The 21,857-nt window shown below is 45.2% G+C and overlaps 1 protein-coding gene across 1 annotated transcript in view; it reads right to left on the bottom strand.

The window, feature by feature from the left end:
* Positions 1-21,857, bottom strand: part of Slc22a3 (solute carrier family 22 member 3) — an 89,153-nt gene that overhangs the window by 17,886 nt on the left and 49,410 nt on the right. Inside the window, exons 3-5 of the mRNA NM_019230.1 lie at positions 20,421-20,575; positions 19,134-19,302; positions 18,207-18,324 (exon numbers count right to left, since the gene is read on the bottom strand). Of these exons, the coding sequence (NP_062103.1) occupies positions 18,207-18,324; positions 19,134-19,302; positions 20,421-20,575 (442 nt within the window). The remainder of the gene's footprint in view (positions 1-18,206; positions 18,325-19,133; positions 19,303-20,420; positions 20,576-21,857) is intronic.

Genomic DNA, 21,857 nt, shown 5'->3' with positions numbered 1-21,857 from the left:
AAAGATTAATAGAACTGCCAAGCAGGTAAGTATTTTGTTACAGTGCAGAACGAACCCAGCTGGTCTTCGACTTACTAGCTTCGTCTCCCCAGTGACGCAGGTCTTCTGAAAGATGACCCACTTTCTGGGTGTCCAAAGACCTCGAGAGACGGAGAGCCCTGTCTTAGATGGAGTGCATCGAGTTGAGTCCTGCTAGCTCATGCACATGGTGGCTGTGGCTACTGTCCCTTTATGTAACTTCTCACAAACACAGCTCTAGCTGTGTTTCTTTTCTATTGCCAAGGGTTATTAGACTTTTGCCTAGTCTGCGTCAGAAACAAAAGATCTGAAATGCTATTCCAGATGTTACTTGTTTGAAAAAAACACACTTAAAAAAATTGTAGCCTCTATATAGTAAAAACCAGTAATTAAAAATGGAGTCCTCTGTGAGTGCTGATCTGTCTACAATCATATAACAATTTACATGGCCATGATTTGGAAGTTCCTTCACGATTTTCTCAAATTCTCTCTACTCTGGGTGAGGGTAGCCTTCATTTGCTCTCTGTTGGGACAGCGTTTCTTTCTTTAGAACTATGATAGACAGAATCTGGAGCGGTCCCTTCTTCTGTGCCCTGCTTGCCTCTCTACTTTGTCATATTTCTACAAGGTCCAAGTGGGACAGACTGATTTAGGGAGTTGCCTGTCTTTTTAGAGGCCTGGTGCCTAGCAATGCTCTCTTCAAAAAAGGCATCCTCCAAGGTTCAGCTATGAGTGTGGGACTCCTCACCTCCCACCAAACCAAAGTGCTACTTACTCTAACCATCTCTCCATCCTACCATTCTATCAGGGCCTTATTGGCCACCCACAGGCAGGCAGGCTATGTTAAGGGTTCTCTCTGATGAGCTATGTTGCCTTTACAAGTCTGTCTTCCTGGTACCTTTCTGATAAATTTCTTCAGGGTGAATTTTTATCTTAAATTGCCAAGAAAGGGAAAGGCTTTATAAATAACTATGCTATAAAAAGTGGTGCTAAGAGCCTCCCAAATGGAGAGTGACTTTCAGGTGAACACCCCGCAGGGTCATGCTAGAGATGTGGTATTTTGCTCAATGTGGATATATTCTCACTCAATGTGCTATTGAACCATTAGGAGACTTTGGATGTCTCTTCAGCAGCACAAGGATACTAACACATTATTATTTTGAAGATACAGTTAGATGCTATAACATGTAGACAGGTGCACATCTAAACATTCGATGCTGGGTGCTGTTAGTGTTAGGCTGTATATATGACACACACACATACATACATTCTACATATGTATATGTATAAATGTATATGGGGATTGGAATATATGTATATGTGTATATATATATATGTGTGTATATATATGTATATATATATAAACATTTAAGAGGCATTTACTTGTAAGGGATCATTCATTCACCCCTTACAGCTACTGATGTCACACAAACAGAGATGCTTCAAAATGACATGAAGCCCTTTCCAATGTGAACTGTCACCATTCGTTTTTAAAGTTCACATTTCTATGCAGGATTTTGAATCTAACAACTGTATTTTTATATCACTTTGTCACTATTTCATTTCAGTGTTTCATCCCAGGCTGAAATGAAGTAGGTTCAACTGTTTTAAAATGTATACACAAGCTAGCGGGTCCAAGAGACTTAGTATAAGGAGTGTATTAGCAGCCCGTCATACCTGGGGGGGCTCACTAAGTACACCCTGCCCTAGGCCTTGGGTCTGAATCCTTATCTCAGGTTCCTTGGGGAACTAGCAGAAGAAACTGACCCAGTGGACAGTCCCAGCTCATCTGCTGACTCCTGAGCCTTAGCTCGTCCCAGAGCTCTGGGTTGAAGGGTTGAGTATCCCAGGTGCAGGAGGGAAGAACACCTCTTAAATGTAGGATCTGCCTCTGGATCAGAGGAGAACACAGGGCTGGTGGCTGCACCTTGTAAATCCACTTGGTAGATCTTAGTAGGTGATTTCCTATCCATTGGGATGGCCATGAGCCTTTCACCACCATGACATATTTAATGATGAAGTCATCATAAGTTGACTACAGCCTCTACCTTCCAGAAGCTTCTATTCTCTAAGTCAGTGTGAAGCAAAGTTCACCTGAAGACTCGAGGCTTACCTTTTTGAGCAGCCAGGAACAACCTCAAAGCTAAACTCCCAAGTCTTACAGACAAGATCCCAAAGGAGGGCTTGGAGGGCTGGAAGGGTGGCCAGTGACTGGTGGGGTTGTGTGGGTACGGAGGGACTGGCATACTTGCTTAATGGGTGGCCTCATTACTCAGACAAAGGCCTGCCCCAGAAGCACCAGAGGTTCTGGTATCTGACATGAAAGAGCTTGAGCTAACTCCTGGGCAGGGAGAACACCAACTCCTCTCCACTGAAGACAGCATTGCTCCAAGCTACACGATACACACTGACGGCAGAGGTGCCAAGTTCCCTGCAGTACCTGGAGACACTTAAACTAGAAAGCAGGAGCAAGTAAACCATTTACTATGTACATAAAGAGCTATCTCTGTAGTCCTATTCCGAAGGCTCAGGAAATGTCATGAGGGAAAGGGAGGGAAGGCTGTAGGAGCCAGGGGCTCAGAAATCCTGCCAAAGACAGTGCCTTCAATGAGTGTCCGGGAAGCCACACCCATGAAATCTCAACAGCATGGCCACCTGTACAGGACCCGAACAATGACAACAGTTGATATGCCAACCTGGATGGAGGAACCTCACAAATTCCTACCAGAAGTAGAAGAGTTACACACGGCCGAGAGAAGAGAGTAAGTGTGCCCCAGCCACAAGAACCCAACCTAACTGATCATATACACTCGAACAACACTAAATGAACAGATTGTATTTATAAAGTGTGTGTGTGTGTGTGTGTGTGTGTGTGTGTGTGTGTGTGTGTGTGTGTAATAAAACAATAATACTTCAAGATTAGGAAGCCATGGATTTGAGAAGGGGTTTGGAGGAGTAAGAGAGGGCTGAAGCACATGAAGGCGCTGGTCCTGTGGAACCAAAGCTGCAGGATCTCCATGGCAACAACAGGACATCTGAGAGGAGTCCTAGTGAGGATCCAGTATTGATAGTGGACCCAGAGGCTTCGGACCAGACCAATGACTCACCCCAACGAACATTTGTAAGTAAAGATGTTTGGCCAAAGGGTATACTGTGTGACACACTGTGACACATGGCAGCTTTCGTGGAGAAACGTTTACTTATTTGTCTATTTTTATTTTTACTTTTCCATTTTCTTTTGGGGGAGGACAAAAGGGTGGATATGGAGGGATGGGGGGATGAATGAGATTGGGGTGCAGAATATAAAATTCACAAAGAATCAATAAAAAGTTAAAAATTACTTCTATCTCTTTAATGATGCTTACAGGTTTTTTTTTTAAAAATCAGACATAACAAAGAAAAATCTGTGACAAGATGTTTTTGAATGAACAGTGCTTATAAAAATTAAAAATGAATCCTGGTCCCCAGGACTAGGGCTGCTCAGCCAAAATAAAGTGTGAGTCACACAGGTAAGTTGGCACTGCCTAGTGTTTGTGTCACGAATAATAAAAATAAGGTGGATTTAGGGCTAGAGAGATGGCTCAGTGGTTAAGAGTACTGGCTGCTCTTGAGGTCCTGAGTTCAATTCCCAGCAATTCCCAGCAATTCCCAGCAACCATGTGATGGCTCACAATCATCTAAACTGGGATCTGATGATGCCTCCTTTAAAAAATAAATTAAAAAAGGAGCAGGGGTGGTGGTGGAAAAAAACAGGTGGAATTAATCACACTGATATGCTTTATTGACTCTAATCTCTTCCAATGTTATCATTCCCACATGTCCTCCATATGAAGTTATTTTCGAGGCATGTGTATACTGTTTTGGAACACATCTTGTGGATCCATTGTGTGGTTTTCTCCATTGGTACATCTCAGGATGGACAATTTGAATCCCCCGACCCGATGCATATGAAGCCAGGGGCTGTGGTACTGGATAGAAGGGACTGACACTCTAGACCTGGGGATCTAACCTAGGCCCTCCATGGTGAGCATGGACTCTGGAAGCTTTTCAGCCCTAAAGGAGTCCCAGTCTCCACCTATGTAACTTGGCCTCCTGCACAATAGAAATACCATAGTGCCTCCCATCTGAGCCCTCCGAAGGACGGGGGATGCAGCCTCAGCCTCAGCCTCACGAAAGCCCACAGCTGCAACTGTGAGTCACACGTGGATATATTTCTCTATTTCTTAGAAACAAAGCTGGGAACATTTTTATTTGTGTTCTTTGCCGGGGCATATGAATATGAGAAAATTCTTCCAGGAACAGGAGAAAGTACTTGCTTCTTAAACTCTAACATCCACAATAAATAGAATGTATGGGAAACACAGAGGTTGATGTTAAGGGAACTGACTTAGACTAAAGAACTTACCAAGGGCTCCCATAGGTGCCCACAACCACCCTAGAAACAGTAAAGTTCTCAATGTCAAAGTTCAATAATGCCCAGCGTCTCCAAGGACGATAACCTGCCCGGCTACTTGCAGACTTCAGTTCTGAAGAAGCAAATCGGGTAAGATGCTAGACAAGGGTGTGCTGTTTGGTTTGGGGAGAGCAAGAAAAGGCACCATGTACTACATATAAATCTCAATACCCCACACCCACCCCATCGGAATTTCTATTGTCACTGGTTCTTAGTCCCCTGATTCTACAGGAGTCATTGTCCTAACAATGCGGCCTTTGATACCTTGAAAAGCAAACTTGTTGAATTACTGGCTCAGTAGCTGAGGGCATCCACACCACCACCAGGGTTCTCTCACACTTGTGCTGGGAGAGCAGCAGGACAGGATGAGACACTGCTCACACAGCACTCAGGGCAATGGCACCAGGATGGCGTTCACTAAGAGTGGCAGGGGAGGTATCAGGGTCAGCAATCTCCTCACAAGAAGGAGCAGGACTCCCCGCCTTCCCCCCTCCTGCAGCTCGTACAGACAGGGGACCCTACATTCCCTACCTCCTACTGTTACCACGTTCTCAGCCCTTGGTTGGCACTAATCTCCTCCTATCCAACAGCCGAGGTGCCACGTCCCCTCAAGCCTGGATCTGAGCTGGGTCCCTGCTGGTTCCCTTGAATTTCTTGTTCAAGTGAGTCTCATTTCTTAATGCACAGTCCTCCCCTCTCTCCTAGGTGTGCTGGGGAATCTGGGGCTGCTCCACCTAGGAAAAGGTCTTCATATTTGCCTCTGTGGGAACATTAAAATTGGGTTTGTGCTCTGCCACGGTTTTTTTTAAGTTATCGCCACAATATTTGTATATTCTTGGCCATAATGATAGAGGAGTTTATCTTCCGGTCATTGTTACTTAATGGAATCTTCCTATATTCTCAGTAGGTTTTTGTTAGTTTGTTTGGGTTTTTTTCCCCTTTCTTTTCTGTTTGCTATGATAGGCCCTGGCTAATCATCACCAGTATCGTTTGCTGAATATTTTTGAGTCCCTTCTTCTTCTCCACCCCATTACAATGCGCAGTTTTGTCCCATCTGGCAAGGTGGGGCCAGTTCTGCAGATCTGCTTGGGTTGTGACAAAAAACTGCTGTTACAGGACTCTCTACAACTAATCTTTTCCTTGGTGCTCCAGGCAGTGGCTTTCAGGACTACAGGAAATGATGCCCTCCATTCATTCTCCTCTGTGCACCTCCAGGGCACAGGCAGGGATTAAGCCTGGGTGGATTAAACCCTGGAATTTGTGATAGTGTTCATTACAGATATAACCTGGCCTTTCTGGCTCATTGAGAGTCTTGGTGGGGGCTCCTCAGTCATGGACTGTTTGAAAGGGAGACCATGACCTGAGCCCCCATGTGTCAGGTACGAGCATCCATGAGTCAATTCATTATTCTCTGCTCTTGACTGTGGGTGTGAAGTGACCACTTCTCTCGTGTTGCTGGGACTTCTCTGCAGTGGTGGACTGCAGTCTGGACTTGGGAGTCAAACCCTGCTCCCTTAAGTTGCTGCCATTTTTTTCACTGCAACAGGATAAAGCTAAGACAGGCACCATTCCCTGAGAACTCCTGCAGCCCGTCAGTGCCCCCGCTGACTCTCATTGAGAATTGGAATGGGTGGCAGATCCTAGTTTATAAATTATGTTCGACTCAGAAATGAGCAAGGTACAACAGCGTGTCTGCGTATCAACTGGTCCTCAGATTGGCTCAGTTACGGGACGGTTTGGAGGACCCGTTCTTCACCCTCAGCGCAGACTCAGATGATAATACCAGTGCAGAGAAAAAACAACTAACTCCGCCCTGAGCCTGAGAATACGTCACCAGATACCCTCACAGGGACCCCTAGAGGTCTGCTCAGGCCACCTCCGTTTTCAGTCTTCCATTTGGGAGTGTGGAGAAATTACCCAAGACATTCTAGTATGATGGAGGAGCGTGGAGAACAGTTTACATGCTCCACATGGATGTCCTAGTCCTTTGATGGGGTCCGAGACTGGCCAGCTGCTCCTCTTTCTGGCTCTCAGTTTTCAGAGTACTCTGAACACGGTAGCTTTGTTTGCCGGCCTGTTCCTTGTTGCTTACAGGAGAACCGTTTCTAAGGAAAGAAGCAATGCTTTTGTGTGCGAGCCTTGAGCAGGTGGGGGACACCATCCTTGGGATTCCAGATCGGAACTGTGTTAAAAGTGAAGTGTGTCAACCGTTTTGCGAGGATTCGCACCATGGTCGGCACCACGGTAATGTGCGTCGATGTCATACTGTGCCTGTTCCTGACTTTCTGAGCTGTGATTTGATTTACTAGCAGCCCAACAAATACATAGTTAGTTTTCATAATTAATAATTGTACCAGCCTGGAATTCAATTAGAATCGCTTCCGTGTGTGTGTGTGTGTGTGTGTGTGTGTGTGTGTGTGTACATATGCATGCAAGTGGAGGCCAGAGTTTGATAGCAGGTGTCTTTCAAAATTGTTCTCCACCTTATTTTATGAGACAGAATCTCTCACTAAATCTATAGACCACTGACTGACAAGACTGGTTGCCCAGGAAACCCCAGAGTGATCTCACAAGAAGGGCCAGGGCTCCCCCCTCCCCCCCTCCTGCAGCTTTTACAGACAGGAGACCCTACATTCCCTGCCTACTACTGCTACCATGTTCTCAGCCCTTGGTTGGCACTAATCTCCTCCTATCCAACAGTTGGGGTGCCTGTCTCCTGACCCCCAATGCTGGAGTTACAGATATGTGAAACCGTGCCTGAATTCCACATAGGTGCTGGGATCTGAACTCAGGTCCTCTAGTCCTCACAGCAGGTACGTTACTGACTGAGCCATCCCCCCCCAACCCCTCAAAAGCCTCTGATTATTCACAAAACACTCAAAACTAAAGCATGCCAGGATTCACGTTGTCCACAAACCAAAAGAAAAGCTTACATTTGGTTGTTTTAAACATAGCTATACGAGGAAAGAAAGCATAGTGGAATGAAGAGCGGTTATCAAGAGACAGGCGAGATGGCTCAGTGGTTAGGAGAGCTTGCTGTTCAGTCATGAGACCAGACTGCAGGACCCATGTAACAGGTTGGGCTTCTTGCTCATGCCTTATTCCAAAGGGAGTAGGACAGGACAACAACCGAGCTGGCTGAGTTTCAGCCTAACTAATACTATCCAAGCCCAGGCTCAAGGAGATCCCTTCTCAAAGGAGCAAGTGGGCAGAGATGGAGGACAGCATTGATGCCCTTTATCTGGCCTCCACGTGCACAGGTGGGCGCTTACCCTTCCTCCCGTGCGTAACACACATTCGCAATACAGAAGCAATCAACTAAATCGTTAAAGAACAAAAGAGAGTAATTACTGATGAGACAGAATAAAAATGAATAATGAATGAAGGCCTAATACTGGACGAGAGAAAATACAAGGACGCTGGATGTTTGTGGGGAGACAGTTCTGAGAGCAAATGTTATGCAGGTTATTTTAGAAATGAGTGCGTCCAATTCAGAGCCTTGTAACTCTCTGAATACATGGATGCTCAGATTACAGTGTATGTCTCAATATACGTCTCTGAGACAACCTCCTGGAAGCTACACTCATGGGGCATTCGGGTGTGTGCCATCAGACTGTATTCGCTATGATTCAGCTTTTAATGTGAAAAGGATTGCCTCTACAGTTACTACTCAGTTTGTTGAACTTGAGAGGTTAGGAATCCTTAGACCATGGAGTATAGCAAATGATAAGACAGGAGACCGGAAGCGGTCCTGCCTGAGGTAGTTCTATAGCTCGGTCAACTGACATCTGAGCAGCTTGCTCTGACCTGCACAGTGAATATGTAAACTGGCTTCTAGTGCGCTGTCTGTGTCAGGTCCCAGAGACATGGCTAAGTCTTGACTTATATATGCTCCTGGAAACACATGAGTACATGCTTAATCTCTACTTCGGTTTACGTGATAAAAATAGTCAGGCCACTACCCATCCCATAAGCACACACAATCAAGTATATGCCTCCAGGTGCCTTCCCATGTCCTAAATGTGATCACAAGTGCCCTGTGAGTACTTCCAGATGTTCTGTGTGTGCTTACATGTGCTCTGTGTGTGATTCCAGGCCCTGTATGTGCCTATCCATGTCCTATATGTGATAGCAAGTGCCCTGTGTGTGCGTCCAAGACAGCGATTTTAATCCTATCTGAATATGAGGATTTAATGTCAAAACATTTAAAGGTTGGTAGGATCTAGGCTCTAATTTCTGGTTACTGAGATTATGTAAGGATACAAATGCTCTAATTACAGCCAGCTCCCTAGCAATTATTTACTATAATAGCATTTACCTTCACCTGAAGAAATAGACATTTATGCTAGACATCTGTTCATTGTACAGACAAGGCATGGATGCAAACGGCTTGCGGACCCATGTAGAACATCCAGGGTCCAGACCACTGGGACAGAGTAGCCACATGACTCGTCTAGGAGACAGGAGACAAGTGAAGAAAAACACTTCAACCACTCACCCAGGTGTCCCTCTTAACCTACTTTCCATGGCTGTCCCTGCAGAGGGTGACAAAGATTTGCTGTTGCGTGAACCTTGTCTTTAATAGGATAAAAGCCTTTGGTTCTGGCCACTTTTCCTAAGAGTTCTTAAGTCTTTCTTTTGAGAAAGGATTTAGAGATCTCTTCTAAGATTTTCTTTATTCAGACCCTTGAAACAAGGCAAGCTTATCATGAGGAAAAGGAAGGCTCAGTCTCCTTTCCTACGCATGTGTTAAAGTATATCTTTCTCCTTCCACAAACACTGAATCCAAATGAAGAACACAGTGTGGTCCATATTACTTGTTTCTAATTCCAAGCCAAGTATTAAACGAGGTCCTGTTGTCATGGGCAGGAAGGATCATGATTAGTGCCCACATGCTGCTATGCAAATAATTCAGTTATTTATCACAGGAATCTTGAGCTTAAGTATTCTCTGAGAAGAGTGAAAATTCAGCACTCCACTCCTCCTTTGCTATCTTCCTGGTGGGACTTTGAGAGGTTAGATTTGGCTGTGTTTGCTCCTTGTAGTATAATTCCCCACTGCTGTGTCTGCATGGTGGGAACTACCCTCATGGATCAGTGTCCCCTCTAGCTCTCTGGAGCACAGTAGGTTTCACCTGCTCCCAGGACACACATCTTAGAAAGAGTTCATGAAGAAAGGCACTCGTCCTGATGGGTTAGAGAGGGAGCGAGCAGTGCTGTCATGGTAACCGGAGCCTGGGATTATGAATGCCACGGACCACCTGCCAGGGACAGGGCAGCACATTGCTGTGGAGACTGTGTTCATCTCTCACCTCCGTTGGGCAATGTATTCACAGAGAGGCACCTACTCTCATTCCCTCACAGTAGGAAGCACAATGATTTGGATTGCAGAAAGTGATTTTGCAGAAAACACAAAGGCTGACCAAATGGCACAGGAACAAGACACTTGAAAAAGCCAACCGTCTTTCTCTCTCACAGTATGAGTATAAAGAATCAAAGACAGGATTAGAGTGCTTGAAAACAGAAAAAAAGAAAGGCAAACAAACCTCCTTCTATCCCATTAGGCAGAGACCCAGACACAAAGATGTTGGGAGTAAAAGGGATCCTGCTCCTGAAGGACAAAGCCAAGGTCAGCCATTGAGGAGGAACAAAGGGTGACCCCTTACTCCCAGATTACATAACTAATGAATGACCGCCCACCAAGTGTACTGTTTCAAGGTAAAGCTTAGAACTCAATCCACTTGCCTGCCAGTGAGCTTCACTAGACAGAGCAGAGGAAGTGAGAAGAAAAACTTCATTCCCTAGTTCTTCTGGGTGAAAACTGCTGTCTACAGCCAGAACTCCTCTAGAGAGTGAGCATTTGTGGTGGTTTCAGTGAAAATGGCCCCCATAGGTTCATACATTGTCAGTAAGCTTGGAGGTTTCAAAAACCCAGTTGCCTTCTTCCCCTTTCCTGTGGATCAGGATATAAAGCTCTCAGCTATTGCTCCAGGGCTAGGCCTGCTTGTTTCCTGCCTTGATGTCAATGGACTAACCCTATGAAACTGTAAGTGAGCCCCTAATTGTGGTAGTTTGAATATGCTTGACCCAGGGAGTGGCACTATTAGGGCGTGTGGCCTTGTTGGAGTGGGTGTGGTCTTATTGGAAGAAGTGTGTTATTGTGGGTCTGGGCTTTAAGGCCCTGTCCTGACTGCCTGGAAGCCAGTCTTCTAGTGGCCTTCAGATGAAGATGTTGAACTCTCAGCACCTCCTGCATCATGCCTGCCTGGATGCTGCCATTTTTCTGCTTTGATGATAATGGACTGAACCTTTGAACCTGTAAGCCATCCCCAATTAAATGTTGTCCTTATAAGAGTTGCTTTGGTCATGGTTTCTCTTCATAGCAATACTACTATTACTAAGATAGTAGTCAATAATAGTTATCTCCAAAAAGGACAGATTATAGGAAAGGTAGCTCGAGTAAAGTGCTAACCAACAAGCATAAGGATCTGAGTTATACCCCCAGTACCCTTAGAAAAAAGCCAGTCATGGAGGCGCACCCTTGTATCCCCATTGTATCCCCATTGCCTATCAGAAAGAAACAACTGAATCCATGGGGTTCGGTGGCCACCAGTCTAACTAGCAAACTCTAGGCCAATGAGGGATTCTGTTTGAAAAATGAAACAAAATAAAACAAGGTGGTCCAGCACCTAAGGCACGATACCCAAGGTGAACTTCTGACCTCCATATTCATACACATATACAAACTTCCACATATTGTAGGAGTGTGGATGACACTCCTATAGCTGCCTGAGACCTTAGATCCAAGATCCATCCAGATCCAAGAATAGCCAAATCCTAGGAGAGTGGGGACTGGTGGTCACCTTTACCCTCCTTATGGGCTTACTACCTGCCTTGGGCTCTGTTAAAAGTTGGCAGAGACGAGATCTTGTTGTGAGAAATTGTTTTCTTTGAAAAACACAGAAATATTGTGGGAGTATGTTTTGTTTTAGTCCCAGGTGTGATTCAGACTGTCCACAGCAGCTGACTATGATTTGCCTCATGCTCTAGCAGGGGTGCGATTTTGCCAGCTGCAGATAGTTTCTGCGATTGTGTGATATGCGTACTTCTGGGGACTTTCCAGAGGGGATGTAAATGCTAGCGAGAGTTGTTGATTGCCGTTGCAGTTAGTAGGCTGTTGTTGGCTGTTGGTTAGTTTGTTAAGTAGTCATGTGCAAAGACGTGAGAAGAAGAAATTAGATATCCTGATGGTGAAAGTCAAGCTTGCTAAAAGGAATTTGATGCCCCTGATCAGCAGCAGGAAGTCTGGTGACAAACAGGAAGTCTGGTGATAAATGGTTGCCCCCTTTCTCCTCTATTCTTTTTGTTCTCCTATCTAGTATTATGGGGGTTGAAAGGGTAGAAGAAAATGAGTGGAGAAGGATGGAAGGAAGAAGAACACACAAAGTAGTTCAAGTCTGGCTACAGGATCCAGTTACTTCCAAATGGAAAATGAGTTTGAGTTGTAGAGAGGGCCCATGCTACTTGACTGCAGCTCACAACACTGTGCCTATGTCTCTGTAAGCCTTCCCTAACTCCTTCAATGCAGGCCATGCATCTCCCATTCACTGAGTGCCCCAGGATGCTGTCCTCCCTAGTCCAATGTCTAGAAGCTGTTGGGCAGACTCCCCGCCCTCCACGTGAGGTTATTATTTGTCAAGCTCGGGAAAGAAGCACAGGGAGCCTGACTTACTCTTGACATCTCAGTTGAGCCGTCTGTGTCTGCATGGTTATTTCATCATGCTAAAACACGCCAACTTTCCTACAGTATGCTGTATGGCTGTCCTACTTTAAAAACATTAAATGGTGTGGGAACTAAAGAGATTCACGTCAATGCAAAGTACTCACAGGACCCAGACCATTCCGTAACGTTTGAAGCACGTTAAGCGAATCCATGGCTGAAAGTCTGTTTTATGTTGTGTGTGCTGTCAACTTCCTTAGTACTTTTCACGAACCTAGGAATACCTGAGGGTGATAAGTATGCACGCTATAGCTGTCGATGTCAGGAAGCATTGTAGGGATGAGGGCGTTCTGTGTGGAACCAGTGCTATTAGCTCTGTGGAGGGACTAGCTCTGGGTGGGTTTCCAGGAGTTTCTTTCCAATACCTTCACTGCTTTGTAAGTTCATCCCTGAGCTGAAACAGGACTGGCCTGGTGACTCTCCAGCATTTCACACGAGAATATTTGTATCTCCATTTGGAGCCAACAACTGAACACATCAGTGTTTTTTTTAAAAAAAGGCAGTGTGGCTGGATGCGTGGTTCAGAGGACACTCCATTTTCCCAGAGGACTCGAGTTTGGTTCCCAGCTCACAAACCACCCATAACTCCTTCTCTGGAGGAATCTCGGACACCTCTGATCTCCGCAGGCACCACATGCATGTTCCTCTCTCCACATGTACACAAAATTAAAAGTAAAACGAACCTTCATACCAAGAGCACAGAAAAATACCACAGAGCCCCGATGGGTTCTACGGAAGTGAGAATCACTACCCAGCTCTCCTTTGTAAAGAGCCAAGGTTCTGAGGACACAGACCTCCCTTTGAGAGACACGTCCACACTACCGCAGAGAGGGACTGCCCTGGCTTTCTCAAACTGAAAGGTCCTTTCCCACAGAAACACTAACATCCATGAAGGAGTTCACTAGCACACAAGAGCGAGCACGGGGCTCAAGAGCTAGAAGTCTGTGTAGTAACTGACATGGGAAGGTTTGAACCTTCCCTCTTGGGGCCTTTGATATCAATTATGAGCTCAGAGTTGAGTGGCATTCATTTGAGATGTAACGGAAGGCAGTTATGTGCGTGTGAATGTAGTCAAGCTACATGATACACGTGGACAGAAGCATCATTACGAAACCTGTCACTGTGTACAGCAAATACATACCAATGAAAAATTAAACAACAAACAAGGAAATACTTCCAGACACCTGAAAAGATACTCTGAACAGCCTGCCCACATTGCATATCCCCTCTGAACATCACATATCCCCTCGCCTAAGGGGGTTGGATTGAATCCCAAGTGGCCATTTTCTTCCATTTCTTTTCTGCATTGGCTAATGTCTTGGGACTGGGCGACTGCTGTTTGTACTGAACTTAGGTTATCTTCTGTAATCTAGAGCGTGCATGGGGAGCCCTAAGCAAGGTTTGCAGGAACCCTGCTGTCAACAGAGGGATTGGCTGGACTTGGCAGGCGGCCAAGGCGGTTTCAAAGAGAACAGAGCTGCTAAAGTGCCTCTGGCCACTCTGAATCCAGCCAGACTCTTTCCTACCAGTTCTAACCTTTCTTTGCTCCCTGTGGCGGCACCCTGAGGACGAGGCAGGAAACAGACAGGGCTCTAAGTACAAGGCAGCTTACCAAATGATAACTTAAAGGAATGGGGATTGCAGATAGGAAAGCATCGTCCAACCCTGTCCTGCCTCTGAGTGTCCTTGAGTTTATATGCTGAGTGTGAAATGCAGGCGACCAGTGACGTGTGAGAGAACTGTGTAAACATGGTTTCAAGGCGGTGCTAGCATGGGCACCATCAATACTAATTTGAGTGGCTGGTAGCTGAGTGAGCGACGGGGCACCTTAGTACGGAACACAAACTATGACTGACTGTGGTCCTGCCTCCATCTTGGCATTCAAGTGAAACATCTGGGCTGCTGCTCGTTACTTCTGGGTTATCGTGAGCTGCATTTTGCACACGATTAAGCTTCCTGGACATCGGAGAACTGATTGACAAGGAGACTAAAGAATGCAGCTCATTGAACACATGTAGGGGACCAATTCACTTTTGGGTAAAGGAAGAGTTAAACTCGCAGCCTCCCTTCCTAGACAACCCTATGCGAGGGCAACCGAAAGTTGGTAAGAAACCTGAGTACCTATATAAATACCCCAAGAATAGATGTAGCAAGAAGGGTGAAATGGAATTAAGTTATTTGTAACTCCTGATGAGCTCATCCACCCAGGCAATGGCTGTCAGTCCCAGCGACATCCCCAAAGAGAGGAGCAGGCAGGAGGCATCTCCGCTGGAAATGTGCTGGGCCACCTCAGAAGTAGGTTTGCCAAAAATATCAAACCTGAACTCAATTAAACTCTAGCTCTGACTACTGAGCTTGAAGGAAATACAAAGGCAGGGGAGGATCGTGTTGGTGGGTTCTTAGAAATGGAATCAATAGAGGTTGTCATCTTCAGAGAATAGGGCAACTGGGTTACAAAAGAAAAACCACACGCGTAGCTCATAATATTTAAGTGAGTTCACAATTCGTGTGTTAGAGGTATTTATTCATAGTTCTCCTTTGGCCACAGGCAGCCCATGGACTAGCCACATGTCAGACATAACTAAAAAAAAAAGCTGCTTAAGGCTCTTCATTCCTAGAGCTTTAAGGAAAAGCAGCCGAAGAGAAAAAGAGGCACATCAACCATCACAATACATGAATGTCACGAGCACAGAGCTATGAGCCATTGTAAGGCAATCGGGGAATGGGAAACGCCACCTTGCTGGCTGATACCTTAGTTTCTTCCCCATTGTTAGATGAAATACCCTGGGGCAAAAAGCAGTTTCTGGGAAGAAAGGGTTAACCTAACCCACAGTTCCAGGTTGCAGCCTATCATGACAGGGAAGTCAAGGCAGCTCAAAGAACTCAGAAGAACTGGTCCCACTATGCCCACAGACAGAGCAGACAGCAATGAGTTCTTGCATGCAAGCACTCAACTTACTCTTCTCATTTTCTACAGTCAGGGATGCCCACACAGGGCGTAGTCCTGCCCACAGTTAAGATAGTTTTTCCCCATCAAGACAACCCCCTACAGACATTCCCAGAGGCTAACCTTAATCTAGACACTCAATCCCTCATGGGTGTGCCCTCCAGGGTGTCCAGTTGGTGCCCAGTAAGCACCACAGTAGGTTTAATCATTGATTCTTAGAGTGACAGTCCTGAGGTTCTATTTTGGATCCTACCCCTCTCCCCACGTGCTCTCCCCATAACTATCATCCCCAGAAGCTGGGTCATAGCTATGATTATTTGCACTGAGTCTGAGAGTCACGTGAGCCTCTTTCTCAGTGTTCATTCAGCAATGTCCTGAGGACAGCACTGTGATCCCAGAGTTGAGTCAATGTGTTTATGCTTCTACATCAGAGAGAAACGTCATAAGATGCAGTACCCTGAGAGCCAGGATAGCCATCCAGGGGATTGGAGAAGGTAGAGGAGAGAGACGTCAAGTTTAATGACAAGCCAGCAACTAGGGGGTCTCTGTGAAAACGTGGACAGAATCATTCACTTGTTTTTCCTATCTTAGTATGTTTTAAATTTTTATGCTAATTTTTTTACGCTTAGGGGATGGAGAGATGGCTTCGAAGATAAGAAGTTTGGAAGTTTGCTCTTCCAAAGGACTCAGGTCCAATCCCCAGTACCCAGGTATCGCCTCACAATCACCTGTAACTCCAGTCCCAGAGGATCTGATGCCCTCTTCTGGCCTCTGTGGGCACTGCATGCAGATGATGCACAGACATATATAGGCAAAACATCTAGACATATAAACCTTTGTTTGTTTGTTTGTTTTTTAAACAAAGTTTTAAAGAAAACAATCAGTAAAGAAAACCATCATTAGACGGAAACATAGAAGCAATAGATGCAGCTTTGGTAGCAAGATGCTGGCCAATCAACTCCTTAGCGAGTCAGGTCTGGCTTTGGATGGAAAACTCTTGCCTATTTAGCTGTGATGACTCAGAGGCCGCCGGATCCAAGCTCAGGATCCTTTACAAACACAGTCATGCTGGATGCTGAGTTTTCCGTGCTAGCACCATGTTTACTGTGAGCCTCTGAGAGCACTGCATGTGGAGCAGCACCTCTGCTCACCCTTAGATGGCGGTAGCATTCGTTAGCCACCGGCAGCTGTGGTTTCTACACTCTCACAAACCTTGATCTAGAGCGTACACGCCTGGGACTGTGTGTGGAGTGTCTTCAGCCTCCTGATTAAGGGGATGGAAAAATATTTACTCGACCATTGAGACTGGGGGTTAGAGAGATGGCTCAGTCAGTCAAGTTCTAGCTTTGCTTCCCAAGTATTTGGAACTGAGTTTCATCCCCAGGACCCAGGTAGAAAAAGTTGGGCCTGTAATTCTAGCTTTGGAGAGGCAGAAGCGAGTGGATCCCTGGGGGTTTTCTGGACAGCCAGCACAACCTCTTTGGAAACTTCCAGGCCAGTAAGAGACTTTGTCTCAAAAAGAAGAGTATTCAGGTGCCACAGGAAAAACATCTGACATCAACATGCACACACATTCGTCCACATGCATGTGCATCTGTGTAGACACATGCAGACACACAGTCACACGCAAAACCTTAAACATACACAATCACCACCTTGATCCAACTGTGAGGACCTATGGTGAGATAAAAGGAGATTGGGAGAGTGGTGGATGGACTACTTCTTCCCTATAAGGAATTCCCATCTCAAATGTTCCCTCCAAAGAATAACAAAAGTGAAGACATATTGGTGGTTCCAAAAGGCCATGCTGTCCCTTTGGTTAACATTTCAGATGAGTAGACCTGAAGACTCGTTCTTAGCCAGTGTGCAGCACTGAGAGCAGGTCTTTTCAAGCATTCATAGGCACAGCAGTTACGGCTTCTCACCTCCTCTGAGAGGGAGGAGTCAGAGATCTGGGAATGCCTTCCAAGCTCCTGGACACTCTAGGGAGGATGATGAACCAACCAATTCCATTTTTCTTAGCAGATTTTTTTTAAAAAAAAAAGAATATCAGAATGTTCCTATCAAAACAAGAGCAACGCAGTATCGACAACAATGTTAACAGGCTTAAGGTTCACGCTGAGATTCACGCCTTCTAAAAACTGTTCTCTACTGTTCCTTTAGTGATGACCCCTCGTTACACTGCGCTCGCTTGGTCTTTGCTTTACATGTTTACTATCAAGAGGTTATTTTAAATATGTGCTGTGTCTTCAGTCATTTCTCACACCTTCCAAAGGGCAGACAGTGATCTGCTTGCTTTCTCTGTTTAGTGCTGGAGTTTAGAGGTGAGGGAGTTAGGGGTGGGGGTGGACGGGGCTGGGCAGAGGCATCCAAAGACTTTTGTAGGGGAAAGAAGAGGGAGAGAGAGAGAGAGAGAGAGAGAGAGAGAGAGAGAGAGAGAGAGAGATATTAAGGTAGGGTGGGTAGTGGGGAAGGGGAGAAAGGAAGAAAGAAAGGGAGGGACAAAGGGACGAAAGAAAATGTTAAGTCTGAAAACTAAAAAATTATCACTTAAGATCTTACATGAATAAATGGCATTTCTAAGGCTACTTTTAAAGACAAGTCTTCAGGCTACGCAGGTGGCTCAGTGGCAGAGAGCTTGCCTGGCATGTGTAAGATTCGATCCCAAATACCCCAGATGGCGGGGAGGAAGAAAGAAACAGAAGAGTAACAGCAGCAGCAGAGTCTGATTCATTGGAAAGACCCTGATGTCGAGAAACATCTACAGTAAAGAATGATAGTTCAAGTACCTCAGTGAGAGTATTAAAATGTGGCCTGAAATGATCAATTAACCTCAACTAAAAATGTTTTAGTCGGGTGTTTAAAATATATGTATGTATACATATATTTATACATGTATAAATATACATATATATATGTATAATTTTAAGAAGGAGCATGAAACATGGAAGTCATAAAGAATTAATTCACCCAACTAAACAGTTTCCTACCAGCGATGAATGACGTTACCTCTGAGTAATTTGACGAGAGGTGTTTCCCATTGCACTTAGCCACACGCCTCAGGATCTGCAAGGCTTTCTCTCCCTGCTTCCGGGTGATCAGCCAGCGGGGAGACTCAGGGACCACCCTGTGAGGGAGATGATTCTTGAATTAGGTTAGAAAACTGGAATCCTGGAAGCTTGGGTGGTTTTTCCCCGGCCAAAAAAGATCTTGCAACAATGAGCTTACAAGTTAGGATAGGTCTCAGAATTGAAAACAGGCTCTTGGAAATTAAGTTTTTTTTCAAATTTATGAGGAAATGGCAAAACCGGTAACTTGGCTATAAAAAATTCTCTATGGCACATAGGTTTTGCAAGAGCAGGGAACCCTACAGTCCTACATCTCTGATTACAAATATGAAATGGATTGGGGACTAGTCAGTATTTAGGAAAAGGCAAAGTCTTTACCGTATTTATAGAGCTTGGCTTGACCATACATTAAAATTCAGTGAAGAGAATAAATTATATCCAAACCCCCGTAAGAGCAAAATGCATATATCTGGAACATCTTGATAATTTAATTCTCTGACACTCTTAACGTCTCATTCATCAAAGAGTGTCGATTTGCTTAGTGGATCTTTTTGCTTTTACTCTGCATGTTGAATGCCGAGTTTGCTACCTCATAGTTCTGATGAAAGCATTGTAAAGGGACAAATCATAACACGATCACCTAACCTGGAATTCAGTATTGGGGCATTTTACTGTTTGTAGTGACAACCGTCAGTAAAGCAGCCAATCATCTCTCTAGGTTGTCAAATTTCTCTAGAAATGCTCTAAGCCATGGGCCTTCTGGAGATTGAGGAAATCCCCTCTGTTGCTTTCTCTCGCACGTGGGCTGCTTTGGATTCTACATTCATGTGCAATAGGATAAATACGGCAGTGACCCAAATCCCATTACCAGTAATAAAGGAGGAAGAGAAAGCTAGGCAGCGATATGGCTAGCTGGATGCCCTGCCAGCTGGGGGTGAAGTAGGCAATTCCGGGCAGAATGATGATTCCGAGGGTGAAGAACATCTGGATCACTATTCCCACAATCCTCCTCTGTTTCGAACCAACTATTTCTGTCACTAGAAGGAAACAGACACAGGAGATTAGGGAAGTTCTCAGCATCAAAGCAAACAGACTTGACACCCGTTAAAAGTCTATTGGCATCACTGGAATGTTCTAGAACGTGAGGACATGGAGGCTTCCACCTGTGCAGAAGTGCTGGAGCTAGCTTTCCCAGTTCCTTACACTCACTTTCCTTTGCTCTGATCCTCAGGGACCCAAGCCAGCACCCTCTGGGTACAAATGAAAAATGCCATAAACCTATGCTGGTTTCAGGACACCTCAGCATACTGCTGTAAGGGTCATTGTAAGTATCAAGATAAACATGGCAAGCTAGCTAGTCATCACGGAAGCTCTAAGGATTTGTACATTGTAGTCTCTCTGGAACAGTTACCATGGGCCAATGATTTCCATCCTGAGATGGTTTATAGAGTATGAATCTCATTGTTTGACGCTTCGTGGATGTGACAGATCTCTAAAATCCACCTGGGAAATTTTGTTGCTGGAATCCTGACCTCCTCTGCTCATTCCTACTAACTGTTTTGTTGTTGTTGTCCTCAGTACCCTGAGACACACTCACTGCCTTGCAACTGCCCTAACATCATGATTTCAAACATCCCCATAGACTTGGTTCATGTTAAAAATGCCACACACTTGAGTAATCCCTCTGTTCCAGCCAGGCTCTCAGTCCTTCCTTGTACCTTCTCTCCTTTTCCCACCATACAGAGAGCTTTGGGTATCTAAAGCACACTTGCTAGGGTCCCATACAGTAGTCGTGGGAAAGATTGGAAGTCCGAACATCGGGGACAGTGATATCAGATGACCTCCCTCATTTTCTTGGCCATGAATCCTCCACCACTTGAAGTAGGTGGCTGGTTTGGACTCCAATTAGAGACAAAAGGGAACGGCCTGGACCAAAGGAACATAAGCAAGGGACACTGTTTAGTATCCCGTATCCTAATTTAAAGCAGGATCCCAGTCTCTGACGCAACCAGAATTCCACCCTAAACCCTTGTCTGACTCGTGGGATACTGCTAGGAGGTGTCCAAGATTTAGCGTTGGGGAAGGCTGAGCCAGACCCCTCCCCCAGCATGCTAATTTTCCCACAGATGAGTGGCTGTCACGGGACAAGTCTTACCAATCACAAAGCAAGTCATCCAGGCCCCCTTTCCAAACACCCCTTGCAGGAAGCGGAAGATCACAAACACAGAAAAATTCGGTGCAAACGCCACCACAACTCCCGTGATGCCAACGCCGAAACAGGATATTAAGTAAACGATGAGCCTGCCGTATCTTGAGGAGAGAGAAAGAGAGAAGAAAGAGAACCTTCAACACCATCGTCAACGCAGTGGAGATAGACGGAGTGCAAGAAGACGTTAAATGTTCAAAGAAAAACATGTCCCGTGTAACTCACCACTGCAGTAAACAATATTGATAATATTACCTATGAAACCAGAGATAATGGAACTTGTCTCCAGAGTGATGTGATAAAATTAACACCCCGCATGGCTTTAAGACTGAAGGTTCTCCGGTGGTGACCACCTCTGCAATGCTGCTCTGTAATACAGGTTCCCTGCTGACCTGCTCCTGACCTTGCTGCCATCTTTGTGGGTGGAGTCTTGGGGAGGGGGAGGAGACAGGATGAAGCAGCCCTGGAGCATTCCAGAAGCCTCCATTACAACCCTGTCCCATCCAGCTGCCAGTCATGACCTTGCACAAACTCCTGAGCTCTCTAAGACTCCGATTCTGTTTGTTCCCCCACTTACCCCCTCTTTTCTAGTTCAGGTGGCAAAGAATAAATAAAGTTCTAACGTGAAAACTCTTTGTAAGGTTCCTAGTCAATGTGTGTTGGTATTGATTTTTTTTCCATGAGTTAGAGAACTCAAACAAATAGTTAAATAGCTCAAACAAAGCTCAGGGTACTGTGGTCGGTTTCCCAGTCTGGCACAAATAGATTTCCTGTAGTGACAGATGAATGGCTTTTGGGTGCTCATTGTCAGTGACCCGTGAGAGCTTTCATTCTCTGTCATTTTCCCTACAAATATCCGAAACAGCATCCTCACTTCTGTATTTTTGCATCAAGGGCAGAGACAGAAGCAGCCTTAGTTTACCAATATGTTTTTAAAAGTCAACTTTAGTTTTTAAGGTAGTTTTAGGTTTGAGCAGACTTTAAACAGAAACATATAGTGTTCCCGTGGACAACCTCCCCTTTCACACACGTGCAGCTTATCCTACCCTGTAATAATTAATAAGGTGACATCATTGCAGATGTCATCACCCAAGTCTACAGTTCACACTAGGGTTTCCCACTGTCTCCCTACTTGGCAACTTTCTAGAATGTTCTAAAGATGGGATCTTACAACTTGTCGTTTATTCAGATTGGTTTCCTGAACCTGGCTATATGGGCTTAAGTTTCCTGGATATCTTTTCAGGGTTCCTAACTTGAGCTTTTTAGTAAAGAAGAATATCTCACTGTCTGAACATATCATGGTTCCTAAGTCCATTCACCTACTGCAAAACATGCTCCTCTCCAGATGCTAGTAATTCTATCCATAAATCTGCTGTAAGGTCCACA

Source organism: Rattus norvegicus, chromosome 1 (assembly GCF_021556685.1).
Source record: "Rattus norvegicus strain SHRSP/BbbUtx chromosome 1, alternate assembly SHRSP_T2T, whole genome shotgun sequence".
Classification (NCBI taxonomy): Eukaryota; Metazoa; Chordata; class Mammalia; order Rodentia; family Muridae; genus Rattus; species Rattus norvegicus.
The sequence above is the reverse complement of the archived record's forward strand: the minus strand, read 5'-3'. Positions and strand labels throughout refer to the sequence as shown.